General features: G+C 38.4%; 2 protein-coding genes across 4 annotated transcripts; both read right to left on the bottom strand.

The window, feature by feature from the left end:
* Positions 1-847: 847 nt before the first annotated feature.
* Positions 848-7,849, bottom strand: timm44 (translocase of inner mitochondrial membrane 44). The gene is made up of 13 exons (XM_014469324.2): positions 7,771-7,849; positions 7,309-7,413; positions 6,481-6,675; positions 6,305-6,385; positions 6,053-6,202; positions 5,760-5,896; positions 5,415-5,500; positions 4,850-4,942; positions 4,595-4,719; positions 4,252-4,302; positions 4,004-4,093; positions 2,534-2,644; positions 848-1,667 (listed from the first exon to the last, which is right to left on the bottom strand). The coding sequence occupies exons 1-13, from the start codon at positions 7,798-7,800 to the stop codon at positions 1,548-1,550; spliced, it is 1,374 nt and encodes a 457-aa protein (XP_014324810.1). The 5' UTR covers positions 7,801-7,849; the 3' UTR covers positions 848-1,547.
* A 234-nt stretch (positions 7,850-8,083) lies between these two features.
* On the bottom strand, positions 8,084-14,809 carry LOC102236148 (heterogeneous nuclear ribonucleoprotein M-like). 3 transcript variants are annotated; one of them, XM_005800506.3, is made up of 16 exons: positions 14,603-14,807; positions 13,807-13,985; positions 12,270-12,322; positions 11,592-11,599; positions 11,403-11,496; positions 11,026-11,313; positions 10,601-10,754; positions 10,460-10,509; positions 10,324-10,381; positions 9,933-10,055; positions 9,809-9,856; positions 9,628-9,693; positions 9,427-9,528; positions 8,756-9,336; positions 8,624-8,675; positions 8,085-8,507 (listed from the first exon to the last, which is right to left on the bottom strand). In XM_005800506.3, exons 1-16 carry the CDS (start codon positions 14,659-14,661, stop codon positions 8,344-8,346), a joined length of 2,079 nt encoding a protein of 692 aa, XP_005800563.1. In that variant the 5' UTR covers positions 14,662-14,807; the 3' UTR covers positions 8,085-8,343. The 3 variants fall into 3 exon arrangements, with proteins under 3 accessions (XP_023195643.1, XP_005800563.1, XP_023195644.1); XM_023339875.1 differs by lacking the exon at positions 9,427-9,528 and having other exon boundaries at positions 8,084-8,507; positions 14,603-14,809; XM_023339876.1 differs by lacking the exons at positions 12,270-12,322; positions 14,603-14,807 and having other exon boundaries at positions 8,086-8,507; positions 13,807-13,889.
* Between the last annotated feature and the right edge of the window lie 901 nt (positions 14,810-15,710).

The raw sequence follows: 15,710 nt of genomic DNA, 5'->3' as shown, positions 1-15,710 counted from the left end.
ACAGGGCACACCTATGAATGAAAACCATTTCAGGTGACTACCTCTTGAAGCTCATCAAGAAAATGCAGAGTGTGTGCAAAGCAGTAATCACAGCAAAAGGTTGCTACTTTGAAGAAACTAGAATATAAGGGGTATTTTCAGTTGTTTTACACTTTTTTGTTTAGTGAATATTTCCACATGTGTTATTCATAGTTTTGATGCCTTCAGTGTGAATCTACAATGTCAATAGTCATGAAAATAAAGGAAACTCATTGAATTAGAAGGTGTGTCCAAACATTTGGTCTGTACTGTACTGTATATATATTAATTTTTCAAAAGTTCACAGACAAAAATCTTATGGCTCCATTTTTGGTGTTTTTCACATCCATGAAAGAAGTGTTGGCCTGCTAATTATTCACAGAGCCACATGGCTCTGGTAGATACAGCATCCACATGTCACTCTAAACTAAACACACGTACACTTATAACCTTTAGCAGCACTGAAGGTTGAGGAATATGCAGCTAGAAAGGAACTGCAGCATGGCACAATCTATTGTTGTTGAGACCTTAAGCTGGCAGTATGCTGAGGACATGTCAAACCTAAGATGAATAGATTCTGACCCTACAAATAACCCACCATCTGAAAAAAAAAAAAAAACGGCATCAAAGCATCTTGCTGCAGCTAAGGGGCTTGACGTACACCTCACTGCACAAAGGCAGCACCATTTCACTTAAAAAGAAAAGGACATTTTCCTCAAACAAAATATTAGAGCCATAAATAAAATCTCGCTAGATGATGACTTTTAAAAGTTGTTTGCTAAAAAAGAAAAAAAAAACAGACCCATTTGAATGTTAGAAGCTCCAAATATGTGTTATTTTGGAAAAAAAAATAGTCATTTTATTTTTTCCATAATAAATATAGACTTGCTGACAGCTTGACAATTATATTGCAAAATGTTCATACAAATGAGAATAAGAATAAGGACATCTGAGCTCTGATTAGCTATGGCAACATATGACAACAAATCAGAGGAAGAGAAAAAAAACATGATGGACTGATTGCAGACGAGGGGCAGCCTTAAAGAAACCAACCTGCTCTCGATCAGATTGGCAAAAAATACCTGCATTCCCGTGGTGTCTTACCAGTCATAATAGAGAAGATGAATCTTAGTTAATAAATTTACTATTCTTTGGAACGGGAAGGAATGTGAGCCATCTTCATGCAACAGAAAATTACTTCAGGTGAATGTTTTTGGTGGTCTGCTGCCCTCTACTGTGAGCCAGAGGAACAATCGCAAACAACTCAGGCATTCAAAGAAAAGAAAAAAAAACTGGTTTAACCCAAAAAAAACTACAGTAAAAAAAAAAAAGAAAATATGACACAGAGAGGCACCTACAGTGGTTAGTAACACTACGCCACAGTGTTGTTGTGTTGAAATGCCCATGCCATATCGGCTGATTCCTATAGGTCTTCCCCTCTCTCTCGTCTCGCCAGGCTGCTCCTGGACCTGTTCGGGTACAAGATGTTCTGTTCCTGGGTTGGTGCGTTTTGTGCATATCAAGGAGTCCTAGAGGATCTGCTCAGTACTTGAGGCGGAGATGTCCAGTAGTCTCCAGGCAGCATATGGATTTAGCTCTTCCTGGTCTCGACACAGAGCCCACACGTACATCATCCTGAGCACTTTATCCTGAAACAAAAAGTAACATATTTTGCTATGGAACATCTGCTCCTATAAGTTTCCAGAAAAAAAAACTTATTAAAACAGTCAATTTAAAACTTTTATATGGAAAGAAACTCAGTTTCACATTGATAATTAGCGATTTGCCTTCTCAGGATTTCTAAGGAAGGAAGAATGTCCATTCACAGGCAGAAGGTTGCTGCTGCCAACCTCCGCACAAACATTTCAGAGTATTTTATGACCATTTAAAAAAATTATGCAAAGAAATTTTCACAATGAACTTCAGAGATCAGATGTTGAATAATGGAACCTGCAAACATGTCAAATTGGATATGCAAAAAAAACAACATTTTGAAAGAAAAAGTAAACAAGGCACAAAGTAAGAAAAAGTAAGAACACACTAAAATGTAAAGACAACAAGGATGTATTTGTCCAGATCTGCAAAATACTGAAATGTGCAGTAAAAAGGTTTATTCCATGTGAAAAAATATTTCATTTATTTAATATGTAAATTGACTGATTTATTTCAACAGCTATCTTTTTTTAAGTCATTTCACATTTAAATATGTTTATTTGAACAAGTTTGAATGAAGTCTGTTTTTCTCACATACTTGCAGACTCTGGGTTTTTTAATCTAGAGCAGACTGATGCTGATGTTCCCAACTGGATGTTGAGGTTAAAAAGCATGTAGTGTCTCCAGCTTCATTTAAACCCAATATTGTGTTTTGATATTTTTTCACATCAGAAAAATCTGTTTTTTCTGTGAAATTCTTCCGTAATTGGGAAACATTTGATCACATAACAGTTACAGGGAGGAAAAATCCATAACAATGATCTTGTGTTCTTGTGTTCTTGTGTTTGGTTGTTTCACTTACAGGGTCTCCCTCCACCACCTCTCCCTTAGTGTTTCGAATCACCATCACCAACTGAGCCTGGAAAGTTATAATCAGAACTGGACCCTGTTCCATCATCTTTCCCATGGCCAGCTGGAGAAGGACAGGATAAAACATAAGATGAAGCAGAAAACATAAATTACCGAAGGTTTAAAATAATCCATATCAATGACCAGAGGCCATGGTTGTTCTTTCACTATCAGCCCAGAAATGTATTCACAGGCACAGTGAACGGATTTGTGCATCTTCAGCAAATAGATTCAAGTGTTTTATGAACTTTTTTTAAAATAATTTTAAAAAATCAATATGAACTGGTCAAGATTTAAATATGGAGGCTGCTAGCAAGAAATAAAGATTAAAGAGTAAAAATGAAAACATTTTTCCATTCAGGCCTGGAAAATACTTAAACTAAACTCTATTCATCTTCAGACTGTGTAGTAATCCTAGTAAACAAATGTATTTGTTTACTAGGATGACAAATACATGATGTCATCCTAGGTTTCTATTTCAACTCAAAATACTTTATTTATCCCTCCCACTAAAAGAGGCATGTAGAGCATACATAAAAAATTAATGAGACATAAATACATACAGTACAGACCAAAAGTTTGGACACAACTGTGTGTCCAAACTTTTGGTCTGTACTCAATACAGTTTTTGGTCTGTACTCAATACAGAGTATTAAGTTTGGTCTGTACTCAATACAGACCAAAAGTTTGGACACACAGTTGTGTCCAAACTTTTGGTCTGTACTGTAAGTAGAAAGAAAGTGCAATATGCATTAGCAAGGTGCAAATGGGAAATGAGATAAATAAGTTCTTGTGCAACCAAAGTCCTGTGGAATGGGCCAATGTATGTGTATGAGGGCTGGGTATTTGGGGTGTTAATGTAAATGTATATATCCCTGTTACTGTTATTTGCTCCTGCTGTTACCCTCCTCAAATGGAGGTCATTTAGAAGCAAAGTCTAAAGCCAAATCTTATACGCACAATAAAAAAATCGGAACTAAACTCCCTGAATGAATTTTTGAAGTAATGGCCAAATTCAGCAATGTTAAGTTTTCTAGAAAACACTAGACATGTAGACAGACATTAATCTATTACTATGAAGTAATAAACAACACAGATGTTTTATTGGTATCATAAAACCCCCATGGATCTGTTAATATGTTTAGCAGAAGTGATGAATGATCTCATCGGCTATAATCTATATGTTTCTGCATTTATTTACAGTCTTTCTGCAGCCTACAGCCAAGTCTATGGTGGCTAAAAGTCACAAACTGTAACTAAACATTTCCTACAGCATAAATTATCAAAACGGGAATAAACTGAATTTAATCACCACTTGCTGAGTTTATTACAGAATATTTAAATGAACAACCAGTATGTTTCAGAGTACCGATTACCTGTGACTGAATGTTAATCTGGAAGAATCAGGTCTTGAGGAACTTACGTCTATATTGTCTATATCCAGAATCTTAGAGTGGAATTGAAGTCCCATAGCTTTGGCTTGCTGAATAGGATGAGCAAGCTGGCTGTATGTCTGTAAACCCAGGGACAAAGAAATAGATGATAAACAACATTCTTAAAACACATTTTTGTAGGAGTTGCACATTCTCAGTAGATGTTGGTCCAATGATTAAGTATTTCCTAATAGTCTTTGGTAACTGCCCCAGAAGACCTCCAAGCTGATGTCCTCACCGCTTCATAACACCAGTCCTTCAGGACCTCCAGCTCCCCTCTGATCATCGCCTGTATAACAACAAAACACACAGTGTTTAGACATGTTTGAAGTTCTTTGTTTTCAAAAATCCATACTTTAACAAGCTCTTTTTACAGATGTTGAATTCAATTTTTCTTTCACTTAAGACATAGATAAAAAATTTCAACATTAATTTATTAACTGTCAGGCATTAAATATGGAAAATGAAAAGACTATGGAAGGATTAGATGATGAAAGATCGTATTAAACCTCTTTAATACGATCTCCCCCCAAATAAACCTCCTGACAGAAACAACAGAGCTGCGCTTTTGTTCAACATACCTCGAGAATATTTGGGATGATATCTTGTTCACATTGCTTCAGGAAGGAATCCTTGTCAAAAGATGGATCCACCTTCAAGATCTCAGTTAAAACCTCTGACATTTCTGTCTTTGAAAACATACCACCTAAACAAAAAGGCACAAAAAAATTGTCTATTAAAAAAATAGTAGAATTGCTACTATTAAATGAAATAATAACAAAAACATTCTGATTAGATATTTACGTCCAATATCTGCATCTCCCGACTATTCGTACCTATGATGTCTGTCATCTTGTCAGTGACGGCACGGGAAGCTCTAATGATGACATTGTCACTCTCATCGTACTTCATTTTCATCTCAAAGAACCCTGTAGACAACAATGGAAAAAAGAGAGGTTGGGAGTTGAGCACAGAAGAGAAACAGCAAAACATTGCAGCACTATAGATTTTAATAATCTCAAGTTTATATACAGAACTCTTGGGTTATGTTCAATGTTAAAAATAAACTCTTTTGGGTGGGAATGTGAGACAAAATGACTGACAAAACACTTGCTTCTGAAAAACGTCAATGCATGACATACAAAAGGACATACTTGCAACTCTTTGTCGTACTTACACCACACAGGATATTTTATCTACAGTCAAATCTGCAGTGGAACTCTGAGTAAAATGTGTTGCATAAATATGGCAACAGTATAACTATTTTGCAAGCTATTCTGGTGATGTTTTGCTAATTATTAGCTCTCTTCCTTGACAAAATATTACTATTTTTGGCATAATAGAAAAGAATTAAGCTGAAAGCAGAGACGTAGTGAGATACTTAAGATGATTATTCCTTACTATTAAAGACCACGTTGTTGTCTTTGAAGTCTTTCCATTGCTGGTACCATTTTGAGTCTTTGTGCAACACCACACCTGTAGCTTCCCTAAAGAAGACCGAAATGAAAGCTTTAGACCATGCATTCAACTCAAATATCTTTGTGACACATTTTGAGTAAGAGTGGAAAAGGCAATCACCACATCAAATAAATGATAAATAGTAATCTAAGCTACAGAGTTACTTGTCTTTACTCTGCAAACTGCCAAGCCTGATAAAAACTCCTAAATGAGTGGAACTTCATATTCCTAACTTTAAGGGGTATTCCTCCCTCTTGGTATCAGAGGACTCAATGGGCACTCACGTACTCGTTGGCTTCGAAGACCTTTCCGTCTTCCCCGGGTCCTTTGGACGAGAACTCTGTCCTCTTTCGGAGTCGGGCTGGCGGTCTGTAAGGTCCCGTTTGGCCAAGGTCACCGATCTCCTTTTTCACACTCTCCACGCTCTACAACAAATTCAGGAATAACACCTGTAACACTCACAAGTCTCATTCTCAGTATAACACAAATCATGCTTGATTTATTTAATTTATAGAAAAGTAAACAGAAAGAAATGAACATAAAGTAACATGACTTAGGCTTGGGCTCAGTTAAGTACATACCTGGGATATTGCTCTGAACGCACCCGTCTTCCCCAGTATCTCTCCGCTCTTGGAGACCGTTTCTGCAGAAGTCTTTGCTGTTTTTGCTGCTTCTTCCATTCCCTCCTTGATTTTCTTACCAATTTCTGTACGACTGACCTCTTCCAGCCCCTTAACATCCACACAAATAAGTAAACACATTTCAAGAGTCTACAGCAACTCATGTCAGTTAAAACAGAGGCTACAACATGGTTAGAGTCATTTCACATTTACCTCTTTAACGGTCTCAGAAATGGTTCCCAACTTCTTCTTCAGAACCTCCGAGGTCTTCGCCGTTTCTGATTCTATGGTTTTCTTGGAAAAGAAAGTGGAGAGGATGAACAGTCAAAAGACAATAGAGGCCAAGATGACGCAAGGGGGAAAGATTTTGTTTGGGTAGAGATACTAACATATTTCCTCCGAGCTTGTTTCAGTGCATCTGACTCTTCAAGTTTTTTGGCCTCTTCCCGAAACTTCTTGATGTTTTCTTTCATTTCTTTGTTTTTGTTCAGTTCCTGCTTGAGGTTATCCAAAAACTCCCCCAAGAAACCTTTTCTCCCTCCGCCTTTCTCTCCTGACATATACCGCACCTGAAGAAGAGGAGGCTGAGGCACAACAAAATAAATTTAAACTATGTTTAAGACAATTTAAAAAAAAGAAAAAATAATGCCTTAGAGAAGCCATTCATGCCCCTTAGAGTTTTTCACATTTTGTCAAGTTACAACCACAAATAATGAAGTATATTTTAGGGTTTTTATGAGCTTCATCAACAAAACATAGTGCATACTTCGTAGAGAAAAGAAAATAATTTTTAAATTCTGTTGCAAATAAACTGTGTGTGGAAGCATGTTTGTAGTGGCATAATCCAAGTCCCAACCTAAATCTAACATTCAGAACTTAATGTGTTTTATGCTTTTTTAATTTAGGTTTGGGCTTTGATTACACCAACATCTTGCTGGGATCTTCATTGTGGCTACACTGTTTAGAGGTATGACATTTCTACTTGAAATGTTTTTAATTATCTCATGTTTATCTGTAAGTTCTAACCATCAACATTGCAAGACATAAAGGCTTCAAAGTGTTTTATTCTGTCTGTACCAATATAACACGTGACTTTCACTTTCTGAAAAACAAAACTTTAGGATATTCAAAAGTGCAAGTCGTAATACTCAAAATGCAGTTTGCACATATCAAGTGCAGTTGCTCAGTTCAGAAAACGTCACATGAGGTTCTGGTACCTGTGAGGATCTTGATGGGAGCCCACATATCCTGTAAACATTGGTTCTGTTCGGTAGCAGCAGGTAAGAGGAAGGGAAGGCAACCAAACCTCTTCTTAAACATATCTGAACACAGACATTAAACTTTAGTAGACTGACAAGTCAAAGTAAAGTCATTCATGAACTCGGAAAAATATGGAGAATGTCACCTTTTAATAAAATGTGACATAATAAAACAGGGTGTTAGGTATGGCATGCACATGTAGGAACATTTTAATAAATATAATTCCACGTCCAAATGACAAGAGATTCGGTCGATAAGAGCTAACACAGCTAGCTTATGCTACATTGAACGGCTGAGTTAAACCAAGTCATGCCGTCCAAAATCTACTATATATACGAAACTATTCAAAAATACAATCCCCCTCTTTTGTCATCATTTTTCTTCAAATCTGGAGCATTAACAGCGTCCCAAACTCTCACCTGGTAACACTGACATAAGGGGGCCGCCATCTTGAATACCGTGCATGCAACCTTCTTCCGGTGGTGACCTTTCTACGTCAGCAAAGAGGAACAGCCTTCACATATTCCCTTCTGCTTTTAAATAAAAAAATAAATAATATATATATATATGTATATATACACACATATATCTCTGAACGTCTTGGATTTTACAATCAGTGCACCGTCATCTGTTCAATATCAAAATGGTAATCCTTATTCGCCTGTTGTCAATAAACAAAACAAAGGCAATATGTTTTCATACAACTTGATTTATTTAGCAAAACACCTTACAGAACAAAAGCAATGACAGGTGATGCATAACAGAACAAAAAAAAAAAAATTAAAAGTTTGGTCGCTAAAAAGTAGAACACCAGAATAACCTAAAACTAAAAACATCCACTGTTACGATTTTCTAACTAAAAGTATAAACTAAAATAAAAAAAAACATTTACCAACATTTACTAAACCAAGTATACTGAAGGACAAATCTGATGACCAAGAATGATTTAGACATTACTGACTAAATCATCTGATGCAACACAGATACATGAATTATGCGTTTCTATCAATCCTAACGTCGATCTCTCTCCCGTTCAGACGATAGCCGTTCATGGTTCTGCAGGCGCGCTCAGCAGTTTCAGGGTTGTCAAAACGGACCACGCCACAGCCCTTGGATTTCCCATTCTCCATCTTGATATCAGCATACTGGACCATACCTGCAGTGAGAATGTAGGTTATGGTAAAGAAAAAAGTAAAATACAACAGGGACAGGAAAGGATAGCTGAAACCCTGCTAGTTTTTACATTTCCTGAAAAAGAAAAGGTAATCTTACCACATGTATTAAAGGTGTCCTTCAGCATCTTCCAGGTGAAATCAAATGGCAGCTGGAAAACACAATCCATTACAAGTTTAAAACTCAGACACTTTAAACATCCTCTAAATTAAGCCACATCTGGAAACGTACATTTCTGACAAAGATCTGGCATCCCTTCCTCATGTTGGCTCCACCACTTCCAGGCCCTGCAGCTCCGGCTCCTCCGAAGGAATTCCCACCAAATCCTCGGTCCATATCTCCAGACCGATCAAACTGACCACCGACGCCTCCAGATCCCATTCGGTCCATCCCAGAACTCATGCGGTCAAGCCCTCCAGAGGAGAAACGGTCGAGGCCTCCAGCAGACCCCATGCGATCAAAGCTGCTTCCCATTCTATCGAGCCCGGTGTTGCCCATGCGATCCATACCCATGGAGGAGCCAAAGTCCATGCTGCCTCCCATGCGATCCAGGCTAGACGGGCCGAGTCGGTCAAATCCTCCAGGGCCGAGGCGGTCCATGCTTGATGACATGCGGTCCAGGCCTGGTCCGAGCCGGTCCATACTTGGCCCCAGGCGGTCCATCCCAGAGCCCATACGGTCAAAGCCAGATCCCATCCTGTCCAGATCAGACACACGATCCATTCTGTCCATGCCCATTCCTCCCATGCGATCCAAGCTGCCTCCTATGCGGTCCATTCCGGAGTTCATGCGGTCCATGCCGAGGGAATTTCCTGCAGAAATTAACACAAAACAGCAACATTTAATCGTCTCAGCACAAGAAAGCACTATAGGGGCTTTGGAACAATCCAGTAAGTACTAACCCATTCCTCTTTCAAAGGAGTCTCCAAAATTATTGCGAGACATTCCCATTTCATTTCGCCCAAATTCCCTGTCAAAAGCACCACCAATCCCACGGTCCATCTCTGACAATGCAAGAGATGAAACCATTAGAAACATCCGGCAAGACGTGAGGAGTAGCACGCCTGCCTAGGAGTGTTTAGCGAGTCTCAACCCAAACTTACCGTTCATTCTTCCCATGCCTGAAGAACCAAAACGATCCATGTTCATTCCACCAAAGTTGTCCATTCCTGAAAACATTGATGAAATGGTCTTAATGCCAAATTTGCTGATCATGTTCAAGTGTGGAATATTTAATCTCCTGGGGGTCAAATTTATTGATGCAAATTAAAAAAAACAACTTGCCTCCTCCCATGCGACCGCCCACATTGCCAAATCCCATACCATCCATTCCTGAAGGGGAGAAAAGTGTTTGTAAGAATACAGTTCACTAGACGTACTTAAAATGTCAAAAGAAAGTGTTGGTTACCTCCAGGGCCCATGTTCCCCATGCCACCACCACCACCACCACCTCCACTTCCTCTGTTCAGCATGGTAGCATCGATAGGCTGACCTCCGGGTCCCAGCCCCAAACCAATACCACTCAGTCCACCTGGTTTCAGGGAAAAATTGCAAAGCTTTAAATTCCTGTCTGGACAAAAGTGTATTTTTTCCCAAGAACTACACAAGATACAAACTTTAACTCCCAATCGTACTATGTATGAACCGAACTGGGGAAAGCACAAAATTTTCCAGCACTGAAATGTTCAACATATATTACTGTTTTTTGCTATTATTTTGGGAAGACCTAATCCACAATAGTTTCAGAATTAGCTGGTATAAGGAAATCAAACCTAAAAATATATGTAAAGTATACTTACGGGGAAGAGAGGATCCTCTATCTGGTTGTCCAAAATCTTTAGGGAGGGATTTCTCATCCTGGGAAAAAAAGAACATTTAAAATGATGTCCACCTTTGCAACAAAATTGATTTAACAATCCAGGCTTTATGACATACCAGCTTGACATGCATGGTCCTGTTAAATAAGAGCTGCCCATTGAACATAGCTGAGGGATAATTAAGGAAATACACACAAAATGCCAGGAAACCAAGTTGTAAAAAATAAAAATGAGGTGCATTGAATATGACAAAGGATACAGACAGCTTGGACTGCTTCAATGGGCATTTCAAACGTCACTGTGCCCATGCCTCTGCTTTTGCCATCCCTGTCCTCCAAAATGTCTGTCCTCAACACGACACCTGCCATGCCGAACACCTCTTTCAGCTTCTTCCATCCCACCTTGTAATCCAGCTGCAACAACAATTGATGAGATCAGTTATAAAACGAAGACTGTTATCTAGTTATTTCAGTCTGATTCACCAACTTTTTATTCTGGTGAGGTTGTAGCAGTAAATAAAAAAATAAAAAATCCTTGGAAATTTTATTGTAAAGTTTAGGCTTACTTATGAAATTCCCTTCTTCCAGGTATTTGTTGTACTTAGGTTATGCTCTTATTTCTTAATATTCAGATTTAATTTTAAATGTATATATAAAAGCATGTCTAAAACTCTTGAAAACTCACATTGGCCACAAAGACGGTGCTTCCAATCCTGCCAGTCTGAAGACCATGAATGATCTCATTGGGGATGTTGGGGTTGTTCAAAAGGCTGGGAGGAATGCTGACCAGGGGGCCTCCTGGCCCGGGCCCCATACGATCCATCCCTCCCATGCCCCCCATACGATCCATCCCTCCCATGCGATCCATACCCCCCATGCGATCCATACCCCCCATTCCTCCCATGCCTCCTGGGTGACCTCCGGCTTGTTGGGACTTGCCAATCTCTCTCTGAGCAATGACACCATCAGGATCCTAATAGAGAAAAAGTATAAACATCACTCAAGCTTTTGGAACGCAAGATGCATCCAAAATGTGTCACTCCTTTCTTCCCCGCAGCCTACCTCCTTCACTTTAAGAGGCCGCCCGTTGAGGTTGTGCTTGTTGACACTTTCCACTGCTTTCTTCATAAGTTCTTCTGTTCTGAACTCAACAACACTAAACAAAACATTCGAAATCAGAAATGCAGGGTCCTACTTTCCTGTACCACCAGATATACACAGAAGGTAATTATGAAAGAAATGTGTACTTACGCGCAACCCTTTTGATTGAAGTCATCGGAACAGGCAATACAAATACAAAAAAAATAATAATTAGAAATTATAATATTTAACTGGTTATTTAACTGACATGTAGAAAATAGAAATGACATGCACAAGAAAGAGTGACACACACAAAAGTCTTCACAAAGCCTATGTAAATTAGATTGACAAATATTTCCAAACCAGTCAGTGACCAAGCAGGAATAGTGAAAAATCAGTTTCTCATCTCAAACCATCCAAAGGGAAGAAACTCCACAATACGATAGGTTTCCACTCCATTAGGATATTTTAAAAAGGTGTCTTTTCCAATTATATTTAACAAAAACATCAAACAGCTTTGTAACAACATCTTGCCGAGTAAACCCCTTAAGTCGTAAGGAACAAATCCAGCAACCAAAAGGGAAATTATCATCTTATTCAATCCACAGGATTGGAAGCAAGTAATGCTGATTTCCTGTTTTAAAACCATCAACAGTTCAGGATGGCCTCAAATCAGTGGCACAGACGACACCACCAAAGACACGCCTCCAGCACGTTACCATCTCAAGAACTCCACCAGGTTTCTATTTCTGAACAATTCCCAGCAATATAACTAATGAAACCAAGGCTGACAAACACGTGTTTGTCTAGGTTTAATCATGTATTTTGATTGTATGTATTTGCACTTACCCTCGATTTGCCTTCTGCGTCCATTAAGTGTTCCACGTACGTTACCTCACCCACTACAAATCAGATTCCAGAGACGACACACACCAAGGGGAGAGAAGCCGAGAGAACAATGGGGGTTTAGAGCAGAAACAAGGAGGAAGGCCGATGAACTCTGACTGCTAGAGTCTTGAGCTGTCCCCCAGCACCTCAGCAGCACAATATGGTACAGGTCTACAAAAAACAAGCTTGGATCTTTAAAAAAAAAAAAAACATGTAAAAAGACTTCTTTGTCTGTCCTTGTAAGAATTCTCCAGAAACAACAAAAGCAGTAGATTGAAGAAACCAACTGTTGAAATGACCAATAAATAGCCTTCAGATTTGGCTAAAACAGTGAAGACCACCTTCTCCATGTAGTTTACTGACCATACAATTTCAAGTTAGAAAAAACCCCTACAAAACCTCTAGGACACACCTAGTGATACTTAGTCAATTGTTGCCATTTTGTCCCTCACCCTAACGCAATGAAACCTTCCCATCAGATCTGCAGCTACAAAAATAACCGTGTCCTTAAAGACAACAAATTCTTAAGCAAAGGATGCTTCTTTAAATATGAACCTGTCCCAATAGTGCTGAGTTGCAAAAAAAATAAATAAATAAAAATAAATAAAGGAACTAAATTTTAAAAATATCAATTTTCAATTCAATTGCGACCACTGTCAATGTTACAGGTCACATGCCTGTTCACGAAATGGACGTCAGTGACCAAAGCTTTCAAAACAAGGACAGTACAAAAAGAAGCTGCTTTGTTTTGTAGACCTGTACCCCACAGAAATCCCCAGCAAAGAGCTGTGTGTGGCACAACATGGAGATCTGCTGAGAAAACATTTGCTTGTCAAGGTCACACCTAAAAAAGAAAATGCAATTTAACTCAACAGTTGACAGACACGAACACTTGGCCGTCCTTCTCCAAAAAGACTGTTCCGTTTATAAACACATTCTTTAACTTAGCAGTTCATTGCATGGCTAAGGACATTCCGATATCCCATAACTAATCAACTCTTCATGCAAATAGAAGATAATGTAATCTTTGCAGAAATCAAAATTTCTGCACAAAACTATTTATAATTGGACATGTTTCCAACTAAGTTTACATAATTTCAACATATACAGATGGTTAGATACTCCAACTGAAAAGACAATATGAGGCTGGTATCCATATTTTTCTGTCACTTGTTAGAGTAAACCTCATTATGCCATTCAAGATCCCAAGCCAAGGGATTTTCACATTAGTCAACTTGCTTTAATAACAACCTCCATCTCACAAACACCTCAGAGGTTACAATAACCTCGATGGCGACTCCATGTTCAATCCAGGTACACAGCACTTGTACAAAATGGCAGCAACTCCTTAGTTTGTGGTGATGTTCCCGAAAAACTCCCAACAATCTGAAGAACCACTCCGACAAGGCCTTCAGAAGTGATGTGGTCAAACAAAATAACCCTGGATGCAGATCCCTAAAAAACACACACTTAAATGTCTCTTACCAAAAAACCTTACCTTTCTCTTTCATCAGGTCTTTGAGGGCTTGCCATTTCACATCGTAGGGGATGTTACTGACAAACACTCTGTATCTTTTCACGTTGCCATAGGGATCATAGCGACCACCTCCACCTCTCTTAGGGGGTCTCTCCTTCCTGCTTGAACTGGATTCATTCTTGGGTTTCCCATTAATTCCTCTGAAGCAGAAAAGTTAAACAACAGTTACATTTCAAAGCTAATTTTAAGCAATATTTATGGGAGAAAAAAACACTATGCAACGATGCAAATTCAACAACTACTTTTAATCATATAATGCATTTTCAGAGAAAAAAAAACAACACTACTAGCATTCATTTCATCCTCAAAAAAAGTTACTTGGCTGCAAGTCGGCAGGACAAACCTTTGACCACATGGCAAGTGCCCTAAATATCGGCCTAAAATGGCAATAGGACAATAAAACAGACCTGGCGCCACACAGAAAAATACTATTCACCTTCTTTTCCCAAGAAACATGAATTTACATGAATTGATCTACACTATCAAGTATCTACGCCAACAGTCTGATTTAAGCACTCGACTTAGTTGGCGCCAGTAAATAGACGGATCCCACGTCAAGCCCTATTCTTGATTTAAATCAAACAGCAAATAAATCGCACGCACGTCTTCGAGTTACGAACCATATCCCATACTAAATTTTTAAACATATTTTTGAATTTTCTTGGACTGAACATAAATGATAGTATATTAGCTTGTACAGAACCGCTAGGCCTAAGTAGCTAGCTACAACAAAGAAAACGACAATGAATGGACTCACTCTTGCTGCGGCAACTCGATCGTCGCCTCGATGTTGTTTTCTCCCTGCTCACTCGACATTTTGTTGAGCTGATGAAGGTGGTAAGAAACCTAAAATTACTATTGCAAATCAGAAAGGCTGGTATTACCAGATCGACGTAGTGTAATAGCACAGTTTGCTCTTAGCTATTACGAAAATGGCGGAGCAAAAACTGGGGGGCGAGTTTTAAATCTTTCGCAACTGCTTCCGGTGAGCTGGGAGCTGGTACTATCAAACGGGATTTCAAAATAAGAGCACCGCCCAATTTTAACCTAAACCTTTCCAATATAGAATATTTGTTGCAATTGTGTCATTATTTGATTATCGCTATAATTAGATTTTTTTTTTAATTAAATGCTTCATTTGGATGTAATTTTCAGTCACGCACTGCATGCAAATAAAACTATAATACTTCCAAAAAACATCAAATAGCGCAAAATATAACAAAATTACAATTTTGTAGTTACATCAGTTTTAAGACAATCTTTTTAATTTTTTAGGTAACAGGACCTAATATGGATTTTTAAAAAATCATTAAGTGTTTTTTATATATATCAGTAACCATGTATGCTAATCATTAACAAAATATTCTTGTTGAAAAATTATCTGCTTGAAGTTTAACGAGATTTATTATTTATTTGTGACATTCCGTTTTTTCAGCACTTGTGCAACATAACAGGATTTAACTGGGGTTTGGGCAGAATGTATTATATTGTGTTGTGAAATTGTCAGTTATAATTTGATTCTATTTAAATATGAAGCATCACTTACATCACTACAGGGTCAAGCAGTTACCAGTGCACCATACTGCAATTTGAATTTAGAAATTGTTGAAGGCAACTTGTTAGAGGCATTAGGAAAACATTTTCAACCATGGATTTTGTCAGGCTTTGCTAAAAGTCAGCAACACAATGCCACGACACGGACACTAAAGTTTAAAAAGAGTATCTCTAAGACATGAAAGGGTATGTCAGAACAACTGTCTTCATCTGCAGATTTCAAGAAACTTGTACAAGAAACTTGTACTTGCACTTGAATTGTACTGAGTTCCTCAGTACAATTCATACTGAGGAATTGTATGAATTCCTCA

Source organism: Xiphophorus maculatus, chromosome 9, assembly GCF_002775205.1.
Source record: "Xiphophorus maculatus strain JP 163 A chromosome 9, X_maculatus-5.0-male, whole genome shotgun sequence".
Classification (NCBI taxonomy): domain Eukaryota; kingdom Metazoa; phylum Chordata; class Actinopteri; order Cyprinodontiformes; family Poeciliidae; genus Xiphophorus; species Xiphophorus maculatus.
Note: the sequence above shows the minus strand (reverse complement) of the source record. Positions and strands in the feature narration are given on the sequence as shown.

What these genes read in the sequence shown, in the direction of transcription:
- timm44 (XM_014469324.2), bottom strand. Translation starts at nt 7,800, where the DNA reads ATGGCGGCCCCCTTATGTCAGTGTTACCAG. An exon ending in CGTTCAGAGCAATATCCCAG is followed by an intron (nt 5,897 to 6,052) that starts GTATGTACTTAA and finishes AATTTGTTGTAG; the next exon opens with AGCGTGGAGAGTGTGAAAAA. An exon ending in CAAGATGACAGACATCATAG is followed by an intron (nt 4,720 to 4,849) that starts GTACGAATAGTC and finishes CTTTTTGTTTAG; the next exon opens with GTGGTATGTTTTCAAAGACA.
- LOC102236148 (XM_005800506.3), bottom strand. Translation starts at nt 14,661, where the DNA reads ATGTCGAGTGAGCAGGGAGAAAACAACATCGAGGCGACGATCGAGTTG. An exon ending in ATCGAGTTGCCGCAGCAAGA is followed by an intron (nt 13,986 to 14,602) that starts GTGAGTCCATTC and finishes TTTCTGCTTCAG; the next exon opens with AGGAATTAATGGGAAACCCA. An exon ending in GGACCATGCATGTCAAGCTG is followed by an intron (nt 10,382 to 10,459) that starts GTATGTCATAAA and finishes TTTTTTTCCCAG; the next exon opens with GATGAGAAATCCCTCCCTAA.